General features: G+C 38.1%; 1 protein-coding gene across 6 annotated transcripts in view; it reads right to left on the bottom strand.

Moving 5' to 3' along the window:
• Positions 1-11: 11 nt before the first annotated feature.
• The window catches only part of SLC38A9 (solute carrier family 38 member 9), a 45,478-nt gene continuing 17,490 nt past the window's right edge, over positions 12-27,999 (bottom strand). For 3 of the 6 annotated variants that reach the window (XM_026865623.1, XM_026865624.1, XM_026865627.1), the window contains 8 exons: positions 27,787-27,846; positions 25,353-25,550; positions 23,619-23,726; positions 20,056-20,162; positions 13,472-13,585; positions 12,032-12,180; positions 4,368-4,457; positions 13-2,649 (listed from right to left, as the gene is read on the bottom strand). In XM_026865623.1, coding sequence (XP_026721424.1) covers positions 2,484-2,649; positions 4,368-4,457; positions 12,032-12,180; positions 13,472-13,585; positions 20,056-20,162; positions 23,619-23,726; positions 25,353-25,550; positions 27,787-27,846 — 992 coding nt within the window. In that variant the 3' untranslated portion in view covers positions 13-2,483. Of the gene's footprint in view, positions 2,650-4,367; positions 4,458-12,031; positions 12,181-13,471; positions 13,586-20,055; positions 20,163-23,618; positions 23,727-25,352; positions 25,551-27,786; positions 27,847-27,999 lie in introns of all 6 variants that reach the window. The other 3 variants (XM_026865626.1, XM_026865628.1, XM_026865625.1) reach the window with 2 other exon arrangements.

The raw sequence follows: 27,999 nt of genomic DNA, 5'->3' as shown, positions 1-27,999 counted from the left end.
ACTAGATGATGTTTAAGGTCCCTTCCAACCCAAACACAGGATTTAAAAAAAAAATAAATAAAAAAAAAATCATTGTACATCACACAACTGGAAAAGAGACAAACAGAAGATGCAATTAAGACACTTCACCCTGAACTCCATCTTAATTGGGAATTTCTGTTGAACTACTAGATCCTAACTGAATTTAATTCTGCTAAAATCAATGGGTATTTTACCATCTGCTTCAATGGCAAGGATTCATATCTACATGAAACATGGAAGGACATAATCAAACTGAAGTACCTGCACTCATCAGGGCTTGCACCTAAATTAAGCACTGAATCTATAATAAATAAGCACAGAAGTGTAATGTGAATGAGCCAATGATGCTTGAAATCCTGCATCTTTTGTCTTTTCCTTCTGGTGTTCAATTACTTCTCTTCTGTATCAAATAACTCCAGGACATTTAACAACTTACTACAGTTGTGGAACTGTAAATTTGTAAAATTTGTTGGAAAGAAGTAGTTTGTTGGAAAGTGAAAAAAACCCAAACAAATTGGTGAAATACACTGCTGAGAATGTTGAGGGAATGCAGCCATCAAGTTACATTCTGTGATGACTATCGAAACATTCAAGGAAGTATTTTATGGGAGAGGTCAGACCCAGTCCCTATGGCAGGTGCATTGGCCAGTGCTAATGGTGGCATCACTGCAAGATACACTCACTGTCAGCAGTTAAAAGGGTGGACAGATATGCCCCAGAGAAAAAGGAAACTGAGCAGTGGAAGATAAGAGTATACACAGGGAAAATGACCAGGATGGGACAAATACTTCTAATACAGAACAGACGATGGACACATTCTCCCAATTCTGAATCAAAGGCACAAAAAGTTTCACAAGAAAAAAAGAATCTGAAATAATTGTTCTATTCTGCAGACATCTCAAACCCATATGATCTTGCATTTCATACAAATCAAAGGACACATATGCAAGTCAGTGTCCTACACACGGTTTGAGGACCCTAACTCAAACAAAATTATTTACATCTCTACTACAAAAATTCGTATCATTTCCCAGAGAAGCATGGCAATAATCTGGGTTATGCTTTTCATTGTCTTTCTGATTAAATATGGACTCTTACCCTGCAATGTAACTGTCTTTCCCAACTCAACTCCTACTTCACAAATACTGCATGACTCCAACTTTCTTCCTCTTTCAAATTTAGCATTGTTCCAAGTTTTCTTTCAATTATTCCACATTTGTTGATTATTTTAATACACTGAAATTCTGTACAAAAAGGAGTTTTTACTCTCTCTCCAACCACAAAAGATGACATTACTCTAGAGTCTGGCAACTTAATTATTGCATGTTTTAGGTTAAGACTCAAGACTCACGGACAGTAGGTGAATGAAAGCGTCTGAGTGCTTACATGTGTACATCCCCTTAGTAAATAAGAAGTTACAAAAAACCCCCAACACAACAAAACTCTTCCCAGATTCTTCCAGCTTCTGTTAGGAATTATTTAAAACTTAAAATTATTTGATTTAGTCCACAATCCTGAAGAGTGCTACCTTTGTCTCTCTGCTCACATTCAAAATGTTTACAATAATTTAGTGGAAGACCATAGCAAGTGATCACTAGAGTAAGTCCCTACAAGGGAAGGAGCAAGCCTGTGATGAAAATTGTGTCCAACATGCATCCATAAATCCACATGCAACTCCTGACAAAACAACTTCACAGCATAATAATAGCCCAGCTAACAGAGTTGAAGTGAGGTCAAGCATGGAATTCTAATTTTAATTGTCTTGTTCTAATTTTTTTTATCCTTCTGACTTTTTTCATTGTAAAATCACAAATATGTTGTGTACATATTGGTTCTGAATAAAACACTGAGACATGAGTTTATTGTTTCTCTTAGTTGGAATTTCCTAGAGGAAAAACACTGCCAAACCAATTTAATAGCATATTCAAAATTAAGAGTGCATTTTGATCCAAATGACTATAAATTAACCTAGGGAAGAAAAGGGGGAAAGACAATAATTTCTTCTTTTTCCAAACAAAACAGGAAAATAACTACAACAAAAGAGCATTTCAACAGTCACTGAACAATACTGTGAAAGTATGTTTGTTAATAAAGGTAAAGACAGTTCCTCTGGAGAAAAGAGGAGTTCTACAGCCTGAGGCTGAAAGCTGTGCGTTTTGAAAAGTGTGCTGTAAAAAATTAAAATGAGCTTCATTACTCTTTGATGTATGTTCAACAAAACCAGGAGAACTACCTCACTCAAATATGAACCATTTCACTCCTCACAAAATTGTGTTTTTAGAAGAGCAAGACAGGTTTCCTGTCAAAGGGCTTAAAGATGTGTTTTGAATTTGTTTCAAAGGTGCAGCTTTTCTCAAGATCATACCGAGGACTGTTTGTTCTCATGCGTGACAATGTTGCTCAAGGCTGCTGCTAGAAGTCACACTACCACTTCTGATAGCCACAGGGAGAAGGAGTTGTTTTCACAATAGGAATTGTGCAATCAGATTAGCCAGTCCAAGGAGGATTATAAAGATGTGAATGATCAATGCTGGCCACGTCAGCTGCCCAGCACGATGCAGGGAGATCATGTAGATGAGGGACGGATACACGAACACAAAGGCCAGACCACATGTTGCTCCAGAGTATCTGAGGAAAGGAGGGGAGAGAGGAAGAAGAAAAAAAAAAGAATGCTTTGTGTTAACTCTAATTTCTTCTTGTCATTTCCCCTCCTCAAATCAATGAACAGTCTGGCTAAACAATAACTATCTGCAGTCCCTGAACATAATTTCTGTTACCTGCTGTCCCTCACTTCCTTCACTGGCATTTAATTATCCCCCTCTGTGTTGCTCAGCCCCCTGCTCTCCTGTACATGCACGCTGAAACGCCTCTGATGTTTCAGTCACATCCCTAGATGCTTCTGGGTGACTGACTCTGACTTAGAAACATCTCTGACTTCATGTTTCTACTTTCTTTCAGGAAATTTGTCAACATGCAACAGAAAAAGACTAGACAGTGCATCCTTTACTGTCAGGATTGCAAATTTCATTGCACCCCAGCCTTCTGAGGACATATTTTAAAGCATGTAAGCATAGAAATCCCAAATCTGCAACTTTTATTTTAATTTATTTAATGAACTCCTAATACACCATTCTCCAGAACTGAAAAGATCAGCATGTCCTCTTGGTAAGATGATCAACCACAGCAAGTGAAACATTTAACTACTCTTTTTTCTGACCACTCCCTTGCTTACCAAAACCTTCTCATTATTTTCCACTATTGTGAGTTTCCACCTACTAAGCTATACTGCAGCCAAATGTTCATTATTAACTAACAACATCTTTTATTTCAAATATTTGAACATTCCTTTTAGACAGAGGAAACATCATAATACAGAGTAACTATCTACAACACAAAACCAGCAAAATGAATGAGGCTTCATAGAGACAATTTATCAGCTGGAAGTTCACTGTTCAAAATGTTCAGTTACTATGCACAGTATGAACATATTAGCAGAGATAAGGATCAGTCTGCAAACAGATAAATGTATTACATGGTATTTGTTTGGAATTAATGACTAGACCATCTCTATTACTGGAATATAAAAATTTTCACTGAAAGATGATGTATAAAAAAAAGGAAATGGAAAAAAACCTCAAAGATCAGTCTCTGAGCAAAAGTAAGTTATTTTGCTCTCTGGTAAAATCCAAGTCTGTCATTCTGGTTTTATAATTGCAGATTTCTGTATTTTTAAACACCTCCCTCTCCTGGTTGCTGTAGGAAAGATGCAAACTAGGAATGAATGACGATTACAAAAATGGTGGTGTCAAATGTAGAAAATAAAACTCATAAGACTGTTTCCTCTAATCTTTCTCAATTACAGAAATCCTAGATGTTGATTAACATGGTAAATTTAAGGTATCATTTAGAAGTAAAACTTTTATGTCACTTTTCCCTTTGAAGTTACTTGCTTTCTTGAAATTTTATTATGGACTTTCAAAACAGCTTCAGTGGTCTTAACACAAAACCAGGGGAGAAGCCATACAATAACCAAACAGCTTTTCTACTGACAGCATTTTCTTTCGCGTGTATAGTTAGAAGGTCCTCAGATACAGCTCCAGTGCAGCTTGGGGAATCATCCCAATCACCTCAGATACAGAGGCATAATTACAGATAGCTGTTCATCAGAAGTTCAAAAGAACCAGTTGTTTATATTCCTAAGTCATTATTTACAACTTAAAAAGGCGTAGGCCTCATAAAATATTAAGATACAATTACCTGCACTCATATTGTTCCTTTTCAACATCAAGGGGTAAACATGCAGCAACACCACAAGCAAGTTCACTGTGCAAGCAACACTCACTCACCTTATGATACCTCCTATATTTGGATAAAATCTTGCCATTGCTACTCCAGCTCCTACAATTGCTATGTTCAGGATGAGCACATGGAAAACGCTACAGGAAAGTGAGGAAGAAGTGTTAAAATCTATGCTGTATTTATTACAAAATGCCATCATTGTCTTTCATTTACAGTAACATTTAACTGGTACATAGACAGTGTATCCATTTGCAGGACTCACACTATTAAAACTAATTAATTTCACAGCAAGCATAACATCTACTGAATATTCAGACTGCCAAACTTTAAATATCTAGTGTTTTGACTCAAAATAGTCTTAAGGAGTAAGTATGTATAAATTGGCAATTCTTCTGAAAAACACCATACGTGGTACTCAGCACTCAAGTATTTCAGATGGATATTCAAACACCAAAAAAACAATACTGTATAACAATTCCCACAAGAAAGAATTAAGTTTGTTCAGAGAATGATCTGAATTGCTCAAAGTGAACTAATGGAAACCAGAAAAAAGAAAAAGATGCATCAAGTGGAAAACATTATGTAGCATAGTACTAGAGGGGAAATAAAACCTTAAAACTTGAACTCTAATGCATTTTGATAGAGGACAAACATTTAGAATGCTGGATGTCATTTAATATATGACCTGTGTACTATTTATGCTGGAATTTTTTCTTGAATGCATTTTTATGAGTAATTTCCTGTTGCTTTCCTTTTTGCATTAAGGATGAAAAAACCTGAGGTTTTCTGTTCTGCAAAAGCAGGTTTTACTGCATCAGACAAACTCAGTTTAGTTATGCACACAGCTGAGTCTCAGAAGAGTATCACTTTTCTTTAGAGAATACGAAATGTTGGCATATTTTAACATAAAGTCAGGAAATACAATAAAAAAACTGTGATATTTTGGTCACACAGCTGTTTCTACGAAGGGAAAAAAGAATTCACACAAAAGGATATATAGATACACATACAGGTTTTGTTTATTCTTCTGGAGGATTTGATTTCTTAAAATAAACAAAATCTGTAAGCCAATGTTAATTTTTACTTAACTGTAGAAAGTATCTGTATTCTGGAGAATGTCACTAACTAACAAGCTTTTAAAAAGTGACCACTTCCATGTCTGAAAGGGTAGCTGCCGGTTTCCACATAGAGTAATTAAAGTTTAGGGGAACTGAGGTGATTTAAACACAAAGGAATAATTTAAGATATGGACTATTTCTAACGTTGACTCTGAAAAACTGATTTCAGAAAGACAGAAATATCTTTAATTTTGTACATGACATTTTAACAGTGGTACAAGAGGTGTACCTCAGAGGCTGAAGATAGCAGTGGGAATAGAGCAGCTGAAACTTTAACGAAAACATAATTGGATATAAACCTGGTAAAACCCCAAGAATAAAAAATAAAATCCCAAGAATCAGACTTATTAGGGAAAGAAGGACCAGACATTTACTGCTTCTCTAATACGGCTGAGGAAAGCCAATTAACTAAACAGTTTCCAAAAAGTGTTTGTCATTAAAAATTACTTCCTCTCTCCCCACACATACAGCAGATCACAAATTTTACTGTCAGAGAGCACAGCTGAAGTCAAAAGTTTATGAACACAGAAAATTACTGCACTTCTTTCATTCTTCTTTTTTTTCTGAGATTAATTTTTAGCAAAAGGGATTAAAAAGAGTGCAGGTTTAGTAATTCAAAAATGTTCTGCAAATTTGGGTCAGTTCAGAATATTTCAGCAGAAAACCTGAAAATTCTGAAGTGTTTCATTCTGGCATGATTTAAAACAGAAGAAGTTATTTTGTAGTTCACAAAAAAGAAAAAAAAAATTAAAATAATTTCTAGCCTCTTATAACTGCTGAAGGAAAGTGGTATGTGTGTGTTTGGTGTGAAATTAAAGATTTCTGAACTCTTGATCTAGGGAAAGAGTAATTGGCTTGTGGGGGCATTGTGTTTTGGTTCAACTGAAAACAACTGTCTCAAAATGCTGGAGCTTCGAAAACAATTCATTACTTGCAGAGTAGTGCGTTGCAGTTTTAATTGTTACAATTAAGCAGGATCCTCAAGTACCAAAATCAAAGTCTGACAAAGATTTAAATCCATTTGCTTCAGGGTAACAGGTTACACTGTATTTCTCCCTCTGGAACATCCTTGCTCCTTTTTCTACCTTTTTGAAACACTCCGAGTTGTAACTATGTTATTAAACAACAGACCTTTAACTGGCAAACCCTTTCTTTTATTTAGGTAGATATTCATAGCTCATTTCAGCTCCAAGACAGGAAAAAGTCACATTCATAATGGAGAGAAAGGCATCATTTAGAAAAAAACCCTATCCTTATGAATAAAGACGAATCTGGTATTAAGGGCTACTAGTAGGTGTATTATTTTAGATAGTGTTTTTCATAAGACTAAGTTTCATGCAGGTGTGCTCCAGAAGGGACAAGGATTTCTCATAGCCCATGACATTTTAACAAATTCTAAATTCTTGTTTTAGCCTGACACTGGCTTACGGTACAATTAATGGTCGCCATACATTCCTAGAGGGTAGTCAGAAAAACAGTATTTTTGAGGGGCATAACCATACCACCTCTGCTTATTACAACTATAGGAGAAAAATATTTAGATTATGTTAGGGATGTGAAATGAGATTTAGCCCCTTTTTACCTAACCACCCTGCTGGCACACAGCAGTTTTCTAAGAGCATGACTTTCTTCTTCATGGTCAATGGCAGCAGAGTAGGGTGGCCCAAGACAGGGCTGGGTTGTCTGCCAGGGCAGCCTGATTAGGGTTGCCACTCTGAAGCACCGGTTGGGTTGCCTCAAGGAGGCAATAATTCACAAAAGAGGCACATCCACAGCAATCCAAGTGGAGCACGTGGCACTCTGTCTTTTCTGTCCTCAGTACTCTCAGCTGGGCAGATGAAGACTCTAGTTCTCTTCTGTAAAAGGAATTGCTGCTCACCTGCAAAAATCTTGCAATCCCACAAAAACAACAGTAGAGAGGATGAAAAAATGTAAAAAACAATGAGGCATTCCCCTAAGTCTTGCCTTTTTTCCTCGCTGCAAGATTAACCTTTCAGATTGACAGTCAAGAAACAACCTGGTATGCCAGAAGATCATTAGAGGGCTTGATCTATCAAGTTCTCTCCTGCAGAATTGGTAGCTACAGTTAAGCCACTGAACACTAGTGACCACATATAGCTTATTAACTTCAGCATCCTCAAAGTAGAAATCATATCGAAAATTGTGAAACCAAGGGCAGGGGACATTTAAAGAAATAAACTGATTTTAGATCTCCTCAGGTCAGATGCAAGGAAATTAGAATTGATGGACTCAGCATGGAGTCATAGGGTGAACACACACAATAAGGGAAACAGGAAAGCAAGAAAAAAAGCAAAACAGGTTAATTTAAGTAAGAATTTCTGAAAGGTTACTGTATCTAAAAATGCATTTTTTACCAGAAATTCCAGTCAAGGGACATTGGTCAAAAGACTATGAATGACAGCAGTTAAGAAGCAAGACAGAAGCTAGGTGAAAAGCAAATAACTAAACACTTATGCAAACAGCAGAAATGTATTTCATTGCATCAGAAGACACACATCTGTTGGAGAACTAGCAGGTCTGCTGGGCTACAGCGGAGTAAAGGGAGGACAATCTTTAAGAAAAGCCAAGTTATTTCTGTCCATCAGCTTATTTAACCTTTCAGAACAGTAAAGATGTTAAAAAGTTTTTAAAACTGATCAGGTGACTGTACACAGCATTTTTTGCATGGCATATAATTAAACACGGGAATTATCTATCACAAATATCACTGTAGCCCAGAGCCAGTAACAGTAATAAAAAAAAAAAGTTTTCTGTACATGTAACTAGATCCAGAGTCATGTAACAGCCAGCAGATAAACCACATGCCTCTGGCCCCAAGTAACCCATTAAACAACATCATTGCAAACATATCTGACTTTAGGAATAAAAGTAATTTCCCATTACATGACATTGTGGCCTTCCTTTACAACACCAGGGAGAGAAGAAGAGAATGAACAGTTCCTTGGGGTTCATCCCAGTACATCATTTTCTTTGTTGTAGTCTGTACATTAGCATGCATTTTGCAAAATGAAAAAAGGAGTTAGGATGCTTCTGTCTCTAAATCTTTTGTAGGAAGCACAGAAAGGCTGAAGGCTTTGTGATGATGCCTGTCAGAAGACTACTGTGCCCAGCATATCTACACACCTATTTAAGATAGGCAGAGAAACAGGTGACTGATACTGGTTTGTAAGAGGAAGGAGATTTCCCCTTCTTAGAAGCAGGGGAGGCTTTTGCTCTCCTTCTGCCTGCTGGAGGATGTAGGATGCTACTCATTTCCCCTATGTTTCAGACAAGCAACCTGCCACTGTTCAGCTGATCCCTGATGTGAAATCTGGAACAAGCAAAAGTTATGTATTGTCTGCTTAAGCTTTTAAATTTGGAGAGGGTGAGCTGCTCCTCCTGCAAGAATACAAGTTAGTAGGATACACTAAGGATAAGCACAGCAAAGCACTGCTAGTGGAAAAATAGCACTGCAAAGTATCTAAAAAGTGTGGGACAGAAGACATATGGGGATCAGTCTTCAGACAAGAAAAATTCCCCTGAAGTTGAGTAAATGGTTCCTCATTATAATCCAGTTATAATCCATGGCCTATCAACAAAGTCCAGGATATGAAACAGAATGCTGCTTTTGGTAGAAATTGCCTTGGATTAGACTAATTGTCAAGACTAAGAACTAAAAAATGGTAAACTAATACCTCGGTGCTTCAACACATCCAGTGGCAGATAAATAGTAAAGAAAAAGGAGTTAAAGCAAAGAATCAAATTGATTTGAGCAACATAGTCACTGCCAGAAAATAAAAATTATCTGGCAGCCCTGTAAGCAGGTGTGTGATGAAACTATTAAATCAAAAGCCAGCTTTAAGATGCATCCATTCAGAATTCCAAGTACTCCAGCTAATAACTTAATGGCTATCCATTAACTCCATCCATAGCAGCAGCAGGTATCCACATATGCAAACAACTGCTCACATGAAGAAGCTTGGCTTTTAATATTCGGGAGCTTCCAGTTCATGTGAAACCTCCAACAAATCTGGACATATGGAGACACATATGGAGAACCCAGGGCTTAAAAATGAAAGTAGGAAGATTTACAGTGGGGACTTTGGCCAAAGAAGGATGAGCAGGTTTGCTTGTGGGTTTTGGGGGTTTTATTGTAAAAAAAAAATAAATTAAAAATTGGACAATTATGGCCAGAAAATAAATTTATAACATTCCCTCAGCTTCAAAGTAAACTTAATAAAGGAAGGATGCACCTATAGAAATATGTGTGTTTTAGTACATTGAGTCACAGGGTTAAACGAGGCTAGGCTGCCAACAGAGATCCTCAAATGCATGATCAATATGAATTCAGCACACTACTCAATGTGCTGCATAAACAGATGGATGGATGTACCATGAGTGCACACTCCTAAACCTCACTTCTGCAACCTGAAAATAATGAGAAAATGTAGAAAAATAATGTAATTGTACAGATCTTAAACTGTGGTTTTGTTGTTATTTTATAGGGTGGGTTTTTTTAAATTCTTCTAGATCAGCACAGAACTCTACTTTCTGTTCTGCTCTTCTTCTCCTGCTTTATTCTTTTGGGTCATTACTTAAACAGATATGTTCTCTAGTCAAGTGATAAAAGAATATTCTCCTCCATACACCTTACGCACACATCTAAGAACTAAAGCTTGAGGCTATGAAGGTCAGTCTCCTTACTGCCTAAGAATTGTTAGCCCTGGACATTGAAGACTTCAATAAAAGAAAGCCAAGTATATACAACTACTAGTAGAGTACTCATTTTCCTGCAGAAAAGCCTGGAACTTAGTATTGCCAGGTAGGCTCTTCAGGGTACATCAACAGGCTCCCCAGTGAGACCACAGTTTATGTCAGTAAGAGCTACTTCTTTGCAAAATGTTCTCCCATAAAAGCAGCTTTGGGAAAAACTCAGAATATTGAAAATTTTCCTAGAAAAGTGATATAGGAACACTGCTACTAAAGTATCTTTGTCAGTTTTAGATAGTGGTGAGAACCAGGCATTGTATTTCACAACCAGGTAGTAAATCGTTACTACCCTCCCAGAGACAGGTCCTGTGCTCGCTACCAGTCTTCAGCTAGTCCCCGCTGCACAGAAAAACTAAGGGCTGACCTTATCGGTTGTAGAGGCACAGAAGCTGGAGCTTGGAGGTTAGTTGAGTGATTTTTGTGCTATATTTGAGCTACTTCAGATACGAAAGAGACACAGACAGACAGAAGGTACTATGTTACCACTACAGGTTGGAGGGATTTAAGCGGTTTCCTAGAAACCATTTCTGACTTCTCAGAAACTTTAAATGTTTCTCTATAAGTCTTTTACAAAAAACCAAAAGTCTGTGAAGCTACGCACAGAACATCCTGGAGACAAGTACCAAGCAAGTATTTGCATCATCACATTCATCATATCATGAAGGCTTAAAACAGCAAGCTGGTTCTAGAAGAGGGCATGAGGGAAATGAAAACCATTCTGGTCAGGGAGTAACTGGAGGGAGGAGATAGGAAGAGGACATCCACATAACATAAAGGACATGGCTATTTCCCAGTGGCTGTGAAATCCATGTTTAGCACTTTAATCAATGGCCTTGTTTCCAACAGTAACTTGCAGCAGTTCCTAAAAATCTCCTCAACATTAAACTGCGTACAATTTAGCATCAAAAAACAGTAGGCCCTTATTTCACTGCCTAATTTTAGGCATCCAATTTCTAGACATACTCCTACCTATTTTAGGACCCAGAAGAAATGTGAAACTTGGAACAATGTCTTCCCAGACCTGCATGCTACGGCTGATGCCACAGAGGAAATACATGTTTCTTCCCGGGATATTTTTTTCCTTTCCTCCATCAACAGTAACTCACAATATAAAATAAGAAACTCATAGACGAATGCCAACTTCTGAGCTGTGACAAATCCAGACAATACTCCAAATATAAATGTCCTAGGTTTTGTTTAAAGAAAAGAACACCAAAATTGAAATTTGGATGAGCTCTTCCCCAGAGTTCAGACAGTGTACAAATGCAGGGGTGTGGCTCATCTCTGAAATTAGCATGTGAAAAGCTATTTTTATAAGCATAGCAGCAGCCTAGATAACACTCACTTAGCTATTAGCTCCGTTTAAAAACAGATGGATGTTTACTAATTATGCGCAATCAAAACACAGAGAGCACCCTGAGAGGATAATACCCAGACTGTACCTCCTCCACAGCTTAAAGACTACTTGATGAAATGTTTGTGGACTGTACAAAATTTTTTTCCTGTACAACTTTTCTTTTGCCATATAAATGCCTAACACAAAGCAAGAGTGTTGACAAAATTCCTCTGTTTAACGACAAAATGAAGAACTACAACAAAAGAATCCCTCCACTCTGCTCTGTCAAGCTGCAGCAGTCCTGGTTTACAGGCAAGTTTATTTTCCATGCCTAGTCATCCCCTGACTCTACAAACACTAAGAAATTAGCTTTTGAAATCTACCTAACTCAGCAAAGGAAATCCCCAAAAGCTCAGCCAAATATCTGACAACAGAAGGCCAGTTAAACAAAGTGTGCCAAGCTCTTGTCAAGGAGTAGACTTCTTACCTTGGGTAAGCATTTCCAAAAAACTGTCTTAACAGCTGCACTCGTGCCAGATAGCCCAACAGTGGGTATACAGTCATCATCTGGAACAGCAGGAATATTCTTGCAACAAATGACATGATGTCATCACTGGGAAAGTTATCTAGAAAATTCTAAACATAGGAATGTTACACTTATCAATGGTGTCTTAATGCTATGTGCAAGAAAGAAAGGAATAAAAGCCAAGCAACTACAGTTGCTACATGAACTCCATAATCGGAAATACCCTCTCCTTCTCTTACAATTGCCTTGCCACCAAATACCAACTGACTTTTTAATATTACAGGGCTGATGTTAGCATTAAAGATGGAATTATTTTCTAATCTTCTGAACATCCTCAAATAATCATGGCTGTGGAAAAGTCACCTGATTTTTTAGGCAGACGGATTAACATACTCCTGTTATTTGTCATATCATAGCTAGATATTTAAAACAGCTATTTAATTGGTAAAACTGCATCATATACAAATGGGGGACAGATCATATATTATAAGTGGGAACATCTGAAATAGTATAAGACTTAAGTATCACGAATATATACAAATGGCTTTGTAAGTACTTAGGATAACTATAGAAAATAAATGGGGAAAAAAAACATTTGTCATCTATTATTTAATTGTGGATTTTGCCCCATGAAGTTATTTCAAATGGTTCAAAAAATAATTTCATTTCATTCTTAAACAATTGTACCAGTTCTAACTAACCTACAGTCAAAGGAAGCCTTAAATGCTGCTTTATTGCTAAATATTATGCAAGAGACATGGAATACCTGGTGTAAAATGGATCACCAATTGATAACTCCTATCTCTTGAAGTAATTTAAGGTGTGGGGATCAGCCTTGCCTATAAGCAGATAGAGAGTTTAATAGCTTTCACAAGATGTTTCATGTGGTGCTATTATCTCAAAAACTCTGCTGGCAAGGCTCACCACAGAGTTAGACTCCAAATCTACCCATTATGAGGACTCCTATCTACATGAGCTTGCATTTTCACTGTATTTCTTTTTCTGGGGTACCTGAAACCAGTCCCAATGAATGGAACTGGTCACTGCACATAACTAAATGCAATCATAATACTTTTCAGGATTAAAGAAACTAAAGAAATTAAGGCCCCAGCTGTTCACTTGTTCATTTTGGCCCTTTCTTCATCACTTTCACAGAGTATTTATTAAATGCTTGTTTTTTTACAGAACTACTGGTGACTAGACATGAATATAAATGAGATATTGAAAGTATTACTCATCTGCTTGTGGTAGTGGCCATGAGGCATTTGCCAACTGTCCAGTGTCAAGGACAGATGTGTCTGCCAGGGTGAGTCATGCAGCAAGAAGCAGTAATAGTTATTTCTTTAATAAGTATTTATTAGAAGACCAAGGATGAATATATACTGCAGTAAAGTATCTTACCTGTTCAATACATTCTTTGGATAGTGGCGGTGAAGGGAAAGATGCAAAAATTATCACTCCAACATACAGATACGTTAATCCCACCAGGAAGTATGCAATAGAGAGGTCTCTCACCTGAGGAAAAATAAAATCTTATTTTGGCCAGCACTGTCACACCAAAACAGGCAAAATAAAAATGAGAAATCTTCTCTCATGAGAAGATTTCTGTTGCATCTACTGTTGCTTTTGTATTTATTAGTTTTATATTTATTACTATTATTTCTACATTTTCACTTTTACTTTCTATTACTTGAATAGGGACTTCAAAGCTGGTCCTGGATCAAATCAGAAAGCTGCAGGAAGATATCCCAAAGTGGAGCTAGACAAGTATGATGTATCTATCTACATACAGAAAAGGCACTAAGAAACATATGTCAATAGATGTAGCATGTTATTGCTGGATGCCCAAACAGACACTAGTTATTAAAACAAACAAAGAAGAAACATTCTACTTTCTTGCATTCACCTATTCCTGCTAAGAGCCTTGGGACAGAGACAGCCATCAAAGACAGAAAGTCCAGCAATGTCACATGTTAAATCTCATCAGGAATAAAGTCTTGCAATTAAAGACATCAGCCTAACCAACTGCACATATAACATAAAGGACATTTTCTAAGAAGCTGCTTTGAAACCTAAGAGGATCACACACACACACACACACACAGGCTCCAAACCAGAAACTAATACACTGGCCTTCTCTATGAATGGTGTGATAATGAAAAACATAGCTAATACACCATTAAATAAAAAATACAAATAAATCACAAATAAACCAGAAAGGTATAGAGGTATATGTCCCTTAGCTTTAGCACTGAATTTTACAATGAATCTTTCATTTAAAATAGCCTGTCCACTTTATTACTATCTAGAGAGACTCCAATTAAGTACACTAAATAACAAAGATTTTTCAAAAAGAGTGCTGAAGCTAGGGTCATAAATCCATACTTAACTATGTTACATTTAACTAAAATGCTGGTTTAAACCTTAACTTCAATGTTCACTTCTGAAAATTTTGACTATGAAGTATCTAATACATAAAAAAATTGTCAACTACACAAAGTTTTTTATATCAACATTTAATATTGGAAAATAAGTAGCAAATTTAATCAATCACTTTGGTAAATTGTAGAATCCATATATATATCAGAGTGACCTCAGCAATGTACTTATTGCATTATTGTTGTACATCAATTGGGTTTTTTTGAAATAAAGTGGGGGACCATTTGTTTCTAGTTATTAACCAACTATAGTCTGCATAAGCTTATGATACACTACAAAACACTCATTACCTTACAGCAAATAATTTGTTCAGCTGCTGCTAATAATCAGCTTCTTAAAGGATTACTAGTAATGCTTCAATACATGACCCTATTTTCCTGTGACTGAGAAGCAAGTTTTAGTAGCTCAGGCACAGCACCAGATTATTAGGACTATATGGCATCCAAACCAGGATCATAATTATGGTCTCCAGCCAGCTCACTGAGCATGGGCAAAGCTTACTCACATCTACGCATGCAAATGTTTCCCTAAGTGTTTCTTCACACTATCTCCTTGACAAAAGAAGCATATCCTACATCTTCCTGGAGTCTTCCAAGGGCAAGGTGTTCCCCAAGGTAAGTAAAAAAATGCTAGATTTCAAGTTTCAAGAGAAGTTCATTAAGAAGCCAGTTTTTAGAGTTTTATCATTTTTCAGTGGTTTTGGGGTAGAAGATTGATGCCTTTTTCCCATCAGCCTGCAACAAGCCAGTAATATTTTTCAAACAAGAATACACTGTTAACATGTACCCCAAGGTGAGCCTCATGCTCCCAGCAGCTGCACACTTCCAGCTACAACCTCATCTTCCTGCTGACCAGTTACATGCAGCTGGAAGATGCTTCTCTAGTCATCACTCTCCTTGCACTGGTCACACTGAGTAAGGACTATCAACCTCCATCTTTAAGTTATTCCCAGAATTTCTTCTGAGTGACATGAGAAGCTACCTCTTCAAAAGCACCGGTGCCCATCCTAAACTGAGCATCTAGATTTCTTATAGTTATTTATGAGTAAGTTCATTAAGTGCAGGAGCCAGAGACTAATCAGAGTAAGGTGGTTTTGCAGAAACCCAGACTCATCTCTTCAGGACAAGACTTGCTTAATTTTTCAAAATGCACCCAAGACCTTCTTAAAGCACATCATCTGACAAAACCTGTTTTCATTTGCTTTAAATTTGGTATTTTTGGTGTATTCCTCAGGTGTAAGGACAGCATAGTAACTCTCAGTTGCTATTTGTATTCAGCCAACATATAGACTCTAGAATCAACTGTAAAACTATTTTCCTGTGACAAGTACTTCCAGCTGTGAGGGCAAGAAATCTGAAACTAAATTCTTACTGCTTCCTTTGGACTACACTTGATTAAGGGTTGATAGCTGGTGTGCTATTACCTCTGATTATACTAACCAGTTCATGTTTTACAGTTCTTAAGGGTGTATGCTTTAATCTGTACTGAAATTAACTCTTGAGATAATTTTGATAATGTATTTTTATAGCATGTGACAACAGACCCTTGTCTTCAGGTGCTGTCACCTATAAACAAAAAGAAAAGAAGTAGACAACTCTAGACCCTGAATTATTTTTTTTCTCAAATATCCATCAGCTCCCTTGCAAACATCTGCTTCTGCATACAAGAGGTTATCTTTGTACAAGAGTTTGTGCATCTAACAGGAACATCTTTTGATTACTGTTCATTACTCTTCAGGAGACCTGGCCTCACTCCCTGGAGACCTTGACTATAAATACTGTTTAGACAGCATAATTCCAGATAAAACCAAAGGACACATGGAGAGAGATAAAAGGATTAATTTTAAGTAACAGAACAGAATAATCGCATTTGTCTATTTTAAATTTTATATTAAGATGTTTATATTCAGAATGGACATCACTATGGTGGAAGCTAAGCATAAAGAATACAGCAGTCCTTGCACCTAGAGTTATAATCAGATTCAAATGTAGAAAAAATGGTTGAAAGGAGTAAGTATTTGGGGGACCAGAGTGAAAGGGAAATATCAGAGATAACATGCAGGCCACAGTCCATAAGGATCACAGTTTGCCACCTGCCAAGCCCTTGTCATGTACACCTAAACTAACGGGCAGATTTTGAGGTGGAACTTGGAGAACATATATTAGCTACAGCTACTGCTGATCAGGAGCTTCTTCATCAGATGCACAGAACAAGGTGTTACAAGCGCTTCTGGAAGAACAGAAAACTGTATGACTGAGGCTGGCAGCAGCAGCAGCAGGAAGGCAGAAATCAGTCTCCTAACAAAAGGATGAATCTGATAGATCGTGTGGTAAGCTAACAAAGAAAACTCTAAAAAGCACAAGAGGTTGTATCACACTCAGACTAGCACTCAGGCACGGGCTGGACCTGCAGCACAGGACTGGACACAGCACAGTGAAGGCTCTGTGGCTTTAAGGATATTTCCTATATTACACTGAAAAAAACTGGCAACTGCAGGCCTTGTTTTCCCTATCACATGCCATGGAGAAAATAGTTCATTTTTTTAGTCAGTATCACAGTGAAAGCTAGCTTGCAGAGTTGCTTCTTGGATGGAGAAGCCGTATCAGTTCTTAGTAACTATTACCACATTGGAAGTACCTTTTGATCATCTCATTTCAGACCAGTCACTTCTCAAAAGAGAGATACTGCCTCTGTAATATCTCAACAAGACTCTGACCTGTATCATAAAAACAGACTTCAAGGGCAAGTGATAACATTTAACAGGATGACAAAAAAAAAGTACTTTCCCAAGGTGAATAATGCTGTGCATAGTTTTGCCTGGAAAGAGAAACCAGTGGTAGGGCAGCATCAATGGAAGCTCACTGTTTACAGGGAATAAAGAGTGTTTCAGTACTGCAGAAAGTAAGAACCATCCACATCACCATGCCTTCTGCAGTTACCACTTGGACAAAATACATTTCCCCACTCACAGCCCTTCCCCCACGTAGGTCCACAAACAATTGCTAGGAGACAGCACTAGAGTATTCAAGCCTGTTACATCATGCTCTGGGCTTGTACGGCATCTGCACAGCTGCTCAGGGAACCAAATCATAGAAGTGAATCAGAAAAAAATTCAAACAAACAAAAAATCGAATAAATCACCTTTTTGTGGCTGGGTTACTTTTTCTATGCAATCAGTTTCGAAAGCAGTTGATGGTGCAGCGCACAAAAACATACACAGATAAGCACAAGGGGGAAGCAGTAGGAGATGGGAACACGGAACTGAACTTCGAACTACAGACCAAGGACACTGCTCATAGGGTTTCTCCACGCTGTGCTGCTGACATTCACTCCAGTACACCACTCTGCTCGCACCCACACCACTGTACTGGAATAACAGTCAGAGGAATCCTCCCTCTATGTGTGTTTTAGCTTTGGACAGTGATATACGCCTGTTACCAGAATGGAAGCTGCTATTGTTTTGCATTTGTGATTCCATAAAAGGAATGTTATTGTTTCTTTTACTTTTTTCACATCCCCAAAGAGTTGTTCTTATGACCACTCGTTTCAGCAAGTTTTGTTCAAAACTAAGCCAGTACTTTTCCAGCTGCCAAATTCTGTGCCTTTTCATAGAATTCTGACAAAGTGACATGTTAACAGATTGATGCATAAAACAGTAGTCTTCATTCGACTTCCCATGAGATACTGCTAGAACAAAGCATCTAAAGCACCTTGTTGCTGTAAATACGCAGGAAAAAATACCCTCAACACCGTGACTTATGACAGAAGTTGAGACCCCTATACATATGCAAACGTCCCACTTAGTCCAGCAATTTAGTGAAATAGCTCTTCAAGAGCATCAGCGCTTCATTAACATTTGCAAAACACTTTGAGTCCTGGGTGAAAAGTCTCCTGTACAGCTACAAACAGGGAAGAAAATATCTAGCCAAATAAAACTCCAAGAACTATGCACAGATTTGGTTTCCCATTACAAATCTTTCCTGCCATACTTAAAGGTGCTCTTTCCGTGCAATTTGAACACTCTTTTGGAATGTGGAGTCTTGTTGAGGGCTTGGGATCCCTACTAGGGCTGACTTGGAGATTCAATTTAAGCTCCAGGGTGGGCATTCAGAAAAGCTGATTCAAATGCAGGCAGCAGTTTTTTCCTCTTTAACACAGGAAAAACAAGCTGGAGAAGATTCCAGGTGCTGCACTTTACAGTCGATTGCTTGCTCCAGTCTAAATGGAGGGGGAAAAGCCACAGAAAAAGTCTTGAAGGCATTAGGCCTCTGCATACAGAGCTGACTGCTGGAGTGACCATGCCTTTAGAACTTGATTGCCACAGATAAAAAGAGAAATCTTGCCCTTTTCCACATTGTAAGATTTTCTTAAGAAAATTGAGAAGAAACTTACTTAGTTCTCTTTCTCCAGAGCTCCACTAACCCTCTCTTCAGTAAACTATTTTCATAAACGCCCATAAACCCCAAGCAGCTTTCCTAGAGAATTCATGACTCCTTTGCAGAGGGGGTCACTCACAAGATGGCCTTGGTTCACAGGGACAAAAAGATAACTGCAAATTGCTAAAGCAAAAGGTCATCGTTGGCACATATTCTGCACTTCACCTTTGAATAATCAAATCAGATATATTTTATCCGATGTGTTGTGTAAGCAACCAGCTCTAGGTGATGTTGCTTGAGCAGGGGAGTTGGACAAAATGATATCCAAGGGTCCTTTCCAACCTCAACCATTCTGTGATTCTGTACCAGTTCTTCATACAGCTAATATTTAAAATCTTTGTATGTTATAGTAGTTACTTTTACAGCTAAGATTTTAATGAGGCTGGACAAGAATCATAGAAAGTAGGAAGGAAAAAATAAAATCATCAAAATAATTGCAGTAAAAATGTACTCTAGGACTCTAATTTTGTACCACATTTACTCTATTTTGTATTTTATAATGGGAAAATATTAAGAAAGAGTGAAGTTCCATATCGATGAGTGGTACATAACTTCTTCAAGGGAAACCAGTCCAAAGCTTACGTATCACAAAGCTTCCCAATTCAGGCTTTAACTTTGAGGACTTCCTAAACATGGTTGGGTTTCCCTATGAACCTTGACTTGGATTGTGACACAAAACTACTGAAGCAACTCTGAGCAAAGATCATTATCTAGACCCTAACGTTACTTTTCAGGATTCTGCTAAAATCAGTCCTGTACCCAGTATTTTCCTGCCTTTTCCACTCTAAAACTGGTTGTTTTTTCCAGAGTTTTACAACATTGTCAAGCCTTTTGACTCTTCTGTGTAATTTGACCATTTCATACCAGCCTGACCACAGATAAGTCTGGGATGGTCCTCAAGTCTTTTATCTGAATAAATTTATACTGCATCTATTATTGGTTAGTATCCAGTGAAAAGTACGTATAACTGGTTTCTTATCAGATCACAAGAGTTACATTTTCTGAAGCTATTACAGTCCCTGGATCTATTTCAAAAGAAGCAAACAGGAAAAAATTAGTGTCACCCGGCAATATAAATAGAAATCAGCACAGTCTTGTGAAATTACTTACATTGTTTTCTTGATTCCTGTTATTTTGAAGAAGTGTGATGACACAATTGTGGATGAAGAAGGCAAGTGTCAGAACCCCTGTGAGCTGAGGGAACAGAATTCTAAACTCTAAGGAAGGAAAAAAAAAGTGTTAACAACTCATTACTTTGAAACAAACAATGCCAAAATGCAGAGGAAATACAGTGCTGTGGAATCTACTGGCAGAAACATGAACCTCCACCTTGAAATCTATTTTTGACTATAGCCAACACAGATATTTAATCACGAAGTAAAAAAAGCATGAAGACAGTGGTTATGATATAACATACTCTAAAGCAAAGTTTCTCAAGAGACACCAACCACCAAAGTTAATTGGTTAATCTAGGATTTACACATACAAGCTTCTCTGATATTCAACACTTTCATTGGAAAACATTTCTGAGGCAGGAATTGATTGCAGTGAGGCTGTATATCTACTGGGTCCTGAGCAGGGAGATGGGGGAAGGAATCATTTGCTCTGTAGGCATCTTTTGTTTCTTAAGAAGTCATGCTACCAGAGGAGAAATGACATTTGTAGGTGTTGAAGAGGTTCTGCTTACAAACCAGAGCATAAAGAAAGGCAGAGCAACTTCTTGTCTTACCATATTTTATTGTCTCCATGGGAATAACACTGCCCTGCTTCTTTTAATACTTGAAGGATTAAGTTCACAAGATTGAGTTTCTGGAAGTGCTGCAACTGGTCTAGGAATTCACCAATGTGTAACATTGTTAAAGCATCACCTTTGATGGCATTATATAAGGATATATGTACTCTTTAGAGTGCTAACAGCAATTACAGATCCCTGAACTAGCTCAGCTTCTGGAAAGCATCTAGCAATATGGCAAAACAGTCTCACAAATCCTCACATATCAAACCACAGAGTGCTCCATACAAACATATTTAAACCAGATTTCTCTAAAGTGCTATGAAGTTGGTAAGGTAAACACACCCTAGGCAGTTAACGAAGGGCTCATTCAGGTTGAAAGAACATGCCTTCCCTAGGTCTGGATTCACTGTATCTTCAATACCTAACTAGCACGACATGCTACTGAGAATTGAGACTCCCAGTGACTTTTGGGCTGGTCTTCCATCCACTACTTTAATCTCAATAATAAAAATCAAACGGACAGATTCAGAATCTCTTTCAGCACTGAGTTTCCTCCATCACTACAACAATCAATAGTAGCTGGATTTATATGCATTAGGTACATGCTTTGTCTTATCTCCTAGCAGCACTAGTTGCACTGCCAAAATAATCAAACTACTGGGTGCTCTACTTCTTAGTGACCCGTGGCACACATGTTGTGCTATAATTTCTTTTACACTAGGACTGCTTAACAGATCTTGGACTTGAACTTTAAGATGCTTAAAACCTGATTTCTTAGACTTAGGTTGTATTCCAGTTTACCTGGGTTTGCTAGTGAACCATAGTTTAGGCAAATTTTCTCCTGCAGTCCCAGGAAAAGTCTGTAGATGTGAGGCCATGTAAACATTTAAAGATTGTCTGCTGGGGCAGTTCAGGTTAAAACCATGTTTCCATGCTTGCAATGGAGCAAGACCAAACATTGTGGTCTATCTACTGACTGAGCAGCACATGCTTGAGTATCATTTCTGCTTACAGACAGCATTAAGAATAATGCCATACAAAATAAATTAGGTCATCATCCAATGTATTGAAATCGAAATTTTCACACTGGAGACAAAAAGTAGTTTGTCACTCCAAAAATTCTGCTTAAAAGTCAATGCAGTTATAGAGAAAAATAGATTGCATAGACAAGCACTGTTTCAGAATGAACTACATCCATCTATTAGTCTGTACGTATGCTGCAGTAGTCAGGAGGATTCTTAGGGGATTAGGATGATAATCCAGTTCATCCTCAAAGCATCTGCTTTGGTCTTGCACACAGTCATACTCAGCAAAACTTGCCTGGCTTTGAAGACTCAGCCAGAAAGGACAGTATTTTTTTTTTCTTGGTGACATGACCAAGCTGAAGAAACTGTTTTACACAGCTTTTCCCTTGTTTCTTGTCATTCATATCTTGAAATGGGGCTCTGAATGCCTGGCCGAGATGAGGAAGGATTGTCGTCCAGCAGTTATGGAAGAATGAACAGATTTGATAATAGCTAGTATCTGGGGGTCAGAGAAGGGGAATACTGTGTTTTGAGTAGACTTCTTTGACAAATGTACATGAAATACACTAGCTAAACTGTTTATTCTGCTTATTATTGTGCCAGATCAATTTCAGTTCAACTAGGGAGTTGAATCAATCCAAATGGAGTGGTAGAAGATGACAACGAATAAGTAGCTGCAAGACCACTGCAACTGTGGCGTGAACACACTCCAATCAGCTGAATTTCATATCAGTAACTTTACTCAACTAACTACTATATGTAGTTTACTCACTAGTTGTTTCTCTTGTTGCCACAGTGTGTTACTATGATTCCACATATTAGATCAGATTCTGCTAGGAACACAGAACAACACTGTTGTTGATTTTTTGGATCTCTATCTTGCTATAGTAATTAAAATCCCATCCTAATGTTTTTAAGTTATCCTTGTTTTCTTTTCCAATTCTACATTACTGGGCCTAACAATAGTTTGCCACCCACATGTAAAACGGTTAGTACAGTGCTTACTGTGACTGGAAACTAAAAATGCACAAACCCACAAAAGAAACCTAAGAACATGCATCTCTGAATTTTGCCTTAAGTAAATAAGGAACTTTTAAAGAAGGACAAAATACTTGTTTCTAAGAACAGAAGCAGTGATACATTTCAGTAGTATAGGACACAGCTCCCTGGAGCTAACTGGTCATACAATTTTGCCTGTTGTGAAGGACGGGGGAAAAACAGCTAAGACCTAACCCCTAGGTTAAGTCTCTCATTCAAAGCCTCCTAAACCAAGAAACTGATCTCTTTAGACTACCTGTTCATGCAGTACCACTATTTGTGACATCTTACACAGTAATTCATAACAGTAATTTGGAAAGAACAAACGGTCACCGACACAACATTCAAGAAAGGAAGGAAACATACTGAATTGCTAACAGGTGTTTAAAAGATATGAACTAAAACCTCAGACAGACAGGGAAGTACAGGAAAACAGTACTTGTAAATTATGGTCAGTGAGCTATGTCATTTAAGCAAGACAGTATGTGGAGAACTTACAGCACCTTTACCAGTCAGTCTGTCTACAGTTTGTCAACTGTAGCTGCTACTGAAATAGGTCTGAAAACGGTGCAGCCAGAACTTACTGTAACATAGGTGAAACAGGACTATGGCATGATATATGTTGGAGATACCTCTGATGGGCACTCCTCCACAGTGTTGATACTGTCTCCAACTGAGGAACATCACTGGGAAAGGGATTCCTTGTCACTTTGTCACAAGGGATCCTTCCTGAGCCTCTATGTCAGACAGCATTTCTTCACTTTACTTATGTCACAGAGTGTTAGAAGGTAAATGAGAAAGTCATTCATTAATTGCTTTAAGAAATCTTAAATCCATCACATATATGCTTCATTACTGCATTTTAACTACCTTACCTGGTACAAAAAAATCATTCTCTGTAAACCAACTGTATTCTAAGTGGATTCCCAGATGAGCAGCCTTTACAGTAACCAGAAAAACTAAGTAGACAACTGAAATAGTACCTAGAAAAGACAAGAATCAAATAAACAACATGAGGAGTAGCAAGTATTTGTGCTGTGTTTTATTCTTGATTCATCCAACTAGTTCCCAGCAGCCCAAACTTAGGGTTGGTATTCATTCTTAAAAATACACACTAGGTCTAAATTGTCTTTTCCTTTATTTCTTTCATAGGCTAGGGAGAAAGAATAATGCACTTGCACCCAATGCAAGCTTTCAGCATGTTTAGTGTTCTCCAGACACTGCACTAGTGACAGTGGAAGAAGTACCCTGTAATGCAGAGTGCTGGTCAGGTAGGGAAGTCTCTAGGCAGTAACAGATAGGTTCCAACTTCAACTGCAGGATTTTAATCTGTAACGTGAGACAAAGTTGGCCACAGTTCTTCAGCTATTATAACATCCATTCAGTCACTGACATTTTGAGCCCAATGAGATATGAATGTTTATTGCAGTTGTGAACTTTAACACTGGGAGCTAGGAGCTGATAATGACATTTGATCACTACTGATTTAAACCTTGTCTTGTTCATAACCTTGGATAACCTTGATCATAATGCTGGATTTGCATTCCATCTCATTGGTTCAGAGGCATCCAGCAGTACTCTGCACAGCTAAAGAAGTACAGATAAGACCACAGATGGGTATACATGCCTTGCTGTTGCAGCATGTGGGATGCAAAACATAAGGTCCTGGCTCCTACCATTTGAAATAGGTAAAGGCAGAATAATAACTACCTAAAAATTAAAAAAACCCTGCAACAGTAATTAAGGCTACTGCGATGCAACCTACTGGCCAATAATACTGCTAGTGACCAGAGAACAGGTTACAAGTTAATACAAAGAAGCAGCATCTTTACAGTTTAGGATTCAGATTCAGATAGGACACCATTTCATTCTAGCAGTATCTCTGATGTTAAAAAATAAATTGAAGAGAATAGTCAAGAAACTAGGAAGACAAAAGGTTCTGTACTTGAGGATTAGCTTAACAGCTAAAATATTCTGTAGTTTCCTAAAGACTTAGGTTTCTGTAGGTGTAAAGATAAGTAATACTGTATTTGGTTTTGGGCCCCTCACTACAAGAAAGACATTGAGGTGCTGAAGTGTGTCCAGAGAAGGGCAATGAAGCTGGTGAAGGGTCTAGGGAACAAGTCTTACGAGGAGTGGCCAAGGGAACTGGGGCTGTTTAGCCTTGGGAAAAGGAGGCTGAGGGGAGACCTTATTGCTCTCTACAACTACCTGAAAGGAGGTTGTAGCGAGGTGGGTGTCGGTCTATTTTCCCAAGTAACAAGTGATCAGATGAGAGGAAATGACCTCAAGTTGCACCAGGTGAAGTTGAGATTGGGTATTAGGAAAAATTTCTTCACTGAAAAGGGTTGTCAAGCATTGGAACAGGCTGCCCAGGGAAGTGGTTGTGTCACCACCCCTGAAGGCACTGAAAAGAGGTAGATGTGGCACTCTGTGACATGGTTTAGTGGTGGACTTGGCAGTGCCAGGTTAACAGTTGGACTCAGTCTTAAAGGTCTTTTCCAACCTAAATGATACTGTTCTATGATTCTACTAGCTGGAGTAGCTTTCACTGTTTTCTATACATTTTAGCCACAACGAAACAATATTTAACAGTATTTGTTACCTACCTAGGACATTAAACTTTGCAAAGAAGGATGGAGACTTCAGATTTAGCAGGGGTAGAAGAACAGCAATCAGGTAAAATGGTACTGTTTGTGATTTGTTCCACCACTCCTCGAAGAGTTCAAAACCTGTATTGTTGCCTGAAGAGAACATCACACTCCTGTTCTGTGGTGGATGACCACCAGCAGCACCTGGACAAATCACTGGAAGAAAGGAAAAGAAAAATATCCCCAGATGAAAGTAGTTTTACTTGCACAGAATGTTCACAGCCAAGATCCCCTAATTCCTGTTCTGAATAGGACTACTCAAAAGCAATGTTTGACAACTCAGTTCCTATCTTGTTGGTTTGGGTTTTTTTTCCAATCAGTTCGGCACTAAGCTTTCACTTAGACAAGACACCTTGCACTCTAAGCTGACAAGTGCTATCTTCCCTACAACCAAGCACTCAAAGATGCTAATTTGTCTAAAGCCTGAACTGTGGCATAGATCAACCTTCAAGGTCACATACCTACAATTAGTTGTGTTCAGTGCCTACAAGCACCTGCTGAAATCAAGTCATAGCAACACACCTCTGCATCTGGCTGTGTGTTTAGCATTGTAATCTGTCCCTGCACACTTCAGTAACATCATATGAACCAAGATGTGAGTGCATGTGTACAGACGAACCTGTATTATTGTATAGTACTTTGGGAACACACAAACTAAGGATGACAAGAAAGCTACTATAACAATTGGCAGGTCTAAAACTCAGCACCGAACCAAAACACCCTGTCATCTTGATGTGCCAGGTGCAAGTACATCACTGCTAGACAACACAACACAAGCAATTTAAGATAAGCACTCATAAGGCTGCCAAAAGTGAATGTCACACTCCTGTTACAATGGTGGCTGAAAAATGGCAGCACCTGAACAAGTGACTGGAACAAAACCAATTAACCAAAACCAGCCCTTGATCAAACGTGTTTATTCGATTTTTGTTATTATCAGCATTTCTTTCTAACACATGCCTATAAAGTTATGTGTTGAAATATGAACCTGTCTTACTGTTCTCATAATGTCTTGTTTTAAATTTTGGCATCCCACAATACCCAACAGCCTCCCTCCTGCACCGGCTGCATGCCTGCTCTGTTAAAAAAAAGTGTAAAAAGTGTTCTATCAGATTTCTTGAGAGACCATTATGTTACTTTACTTCCAGTTTTCTCATTTGCTTTCCTTCATTACTTATAAGAGGATTGTTTCACAGACCTTGAAAATGCTTTTGTTCTTACTGATCTCTTTGGTAGCCCTGAATGCCCTGCCAAGAGTCATTTGAGCATCTGGAAGCCCTTAATGTAGTGAAGCAGCTGCTTTAAACCTTCTAGTTTCTGGAGGATGCTGTGGAATATTGCTGTCTGCTTTGTCTCCAAGTTATACCCCCTGCTGTATAAAAATGGGACAGAACAGCAGAAGCAGGAGAGAGCATAAGAGCACTGCAGCAGCTATTGGTGCCTAGCTGGTCAGGACTGCAGGAGAAACAGGATTCAACACTAGCTCAAATGCAAATCAACTGCTTTTCAGAATTTATTTCTCAACTCCTTTGACTCCAAACAGCTGCTCTCCAGAAACATGGTGGCAGCTAGTGTGACACACAGCTGTCTGGCTGTTACTGAAATGTTTCCTCATACCCTTAAGTACCCAGGATAGAGAAAATGCTTTATAACAAAACACTACATGTTTGGTACTATACATAGGCAGAAAGATCAGAGGCTGCCAATGCCTAGTTCCTGGCTTTATTCTACATTATTCTGCCTACTTAAGAACTCTCAACAGACCTATCTTCATAGTTGACTGCAGTTTCTTCTCTTAGCTGTGCAAATGTCACCTTCCCCAAAACAAAAGTCAATGCTCACATAGCCTGACACGTTTCTTTTTTGCACTCGGCACCATTACACTTGTTTCTTTTTGCACTCGGCATCATTAATGCTGTTCTTATAGCATTTTTTAAAATATGGAAGTTGCTGCAGAGGTGGTGAGGAGCGAAGATGCCCTAGCCAAGTTTTTAAACAGCAAAAAGACCTGCTGTGCCTCAATTCTAGGGTGCAAAAGTTAAAATTCCTTATGGAAATTCCTCATTGTAGAACTACTGTTTAAGCGGTCTAACAGTCATGGTTTTAAGGATCCCTCTGGGTATACACAAGCTTGTAATCTGCTTTTATTCCTTATTTCCACCCCCACTTTCTTTTTTTTTTTTCTTCCAATTATTAATCTTTCCAAGTCTGTGGTTATTCGTGGAAGTACAAATCCCACATAGTAAAAGACATTTTTTTTAAAAAAACCCAGGTAGTTCGAATTATAACATAAATTTTATAACTGGAACATCATTAGGCATGGAAACATGATGATTTGCCTTTAAACACCCATTCCAAACCAGGAAATAAAATACTGATAAGTGCTTCTTACCTTTGTTACTTCCATTCGTTCCAGGAACAATATCTGTTACATTAATGTCATGAACGAAGTCTGAAAAGAAGAAAATCTTACTATTGATGTCCCAAATCTGCTATTAGGCTTTAATCTGTTGACTTGGTAAAAATTGAGTAAGGTAATATCTTGGAAAATTACATCAGAGGCACAATACAGCAGCTTGCACTCCCCCCAAAACCAAGTGGATAT

The sequence above is a fragment of the Athene cunicularia genome (assembly GCF_003259725.1).
Source record: "Athene cunicularia isolate RWA chromosome Z unlocalized genomic scaffold, athCun1 chrZ_part1, whole genome shotgun sequence".
In the NCBI taxonomy this organism is placed as follows: Eukaryota; Metazoa; Chordata; class Aves; order Strigiformes; family Strigidae; genus Athene; species Athene cunicularia.
This window is presented reverse-complemented; position numbering and strand designations above follow the sequence as displayed.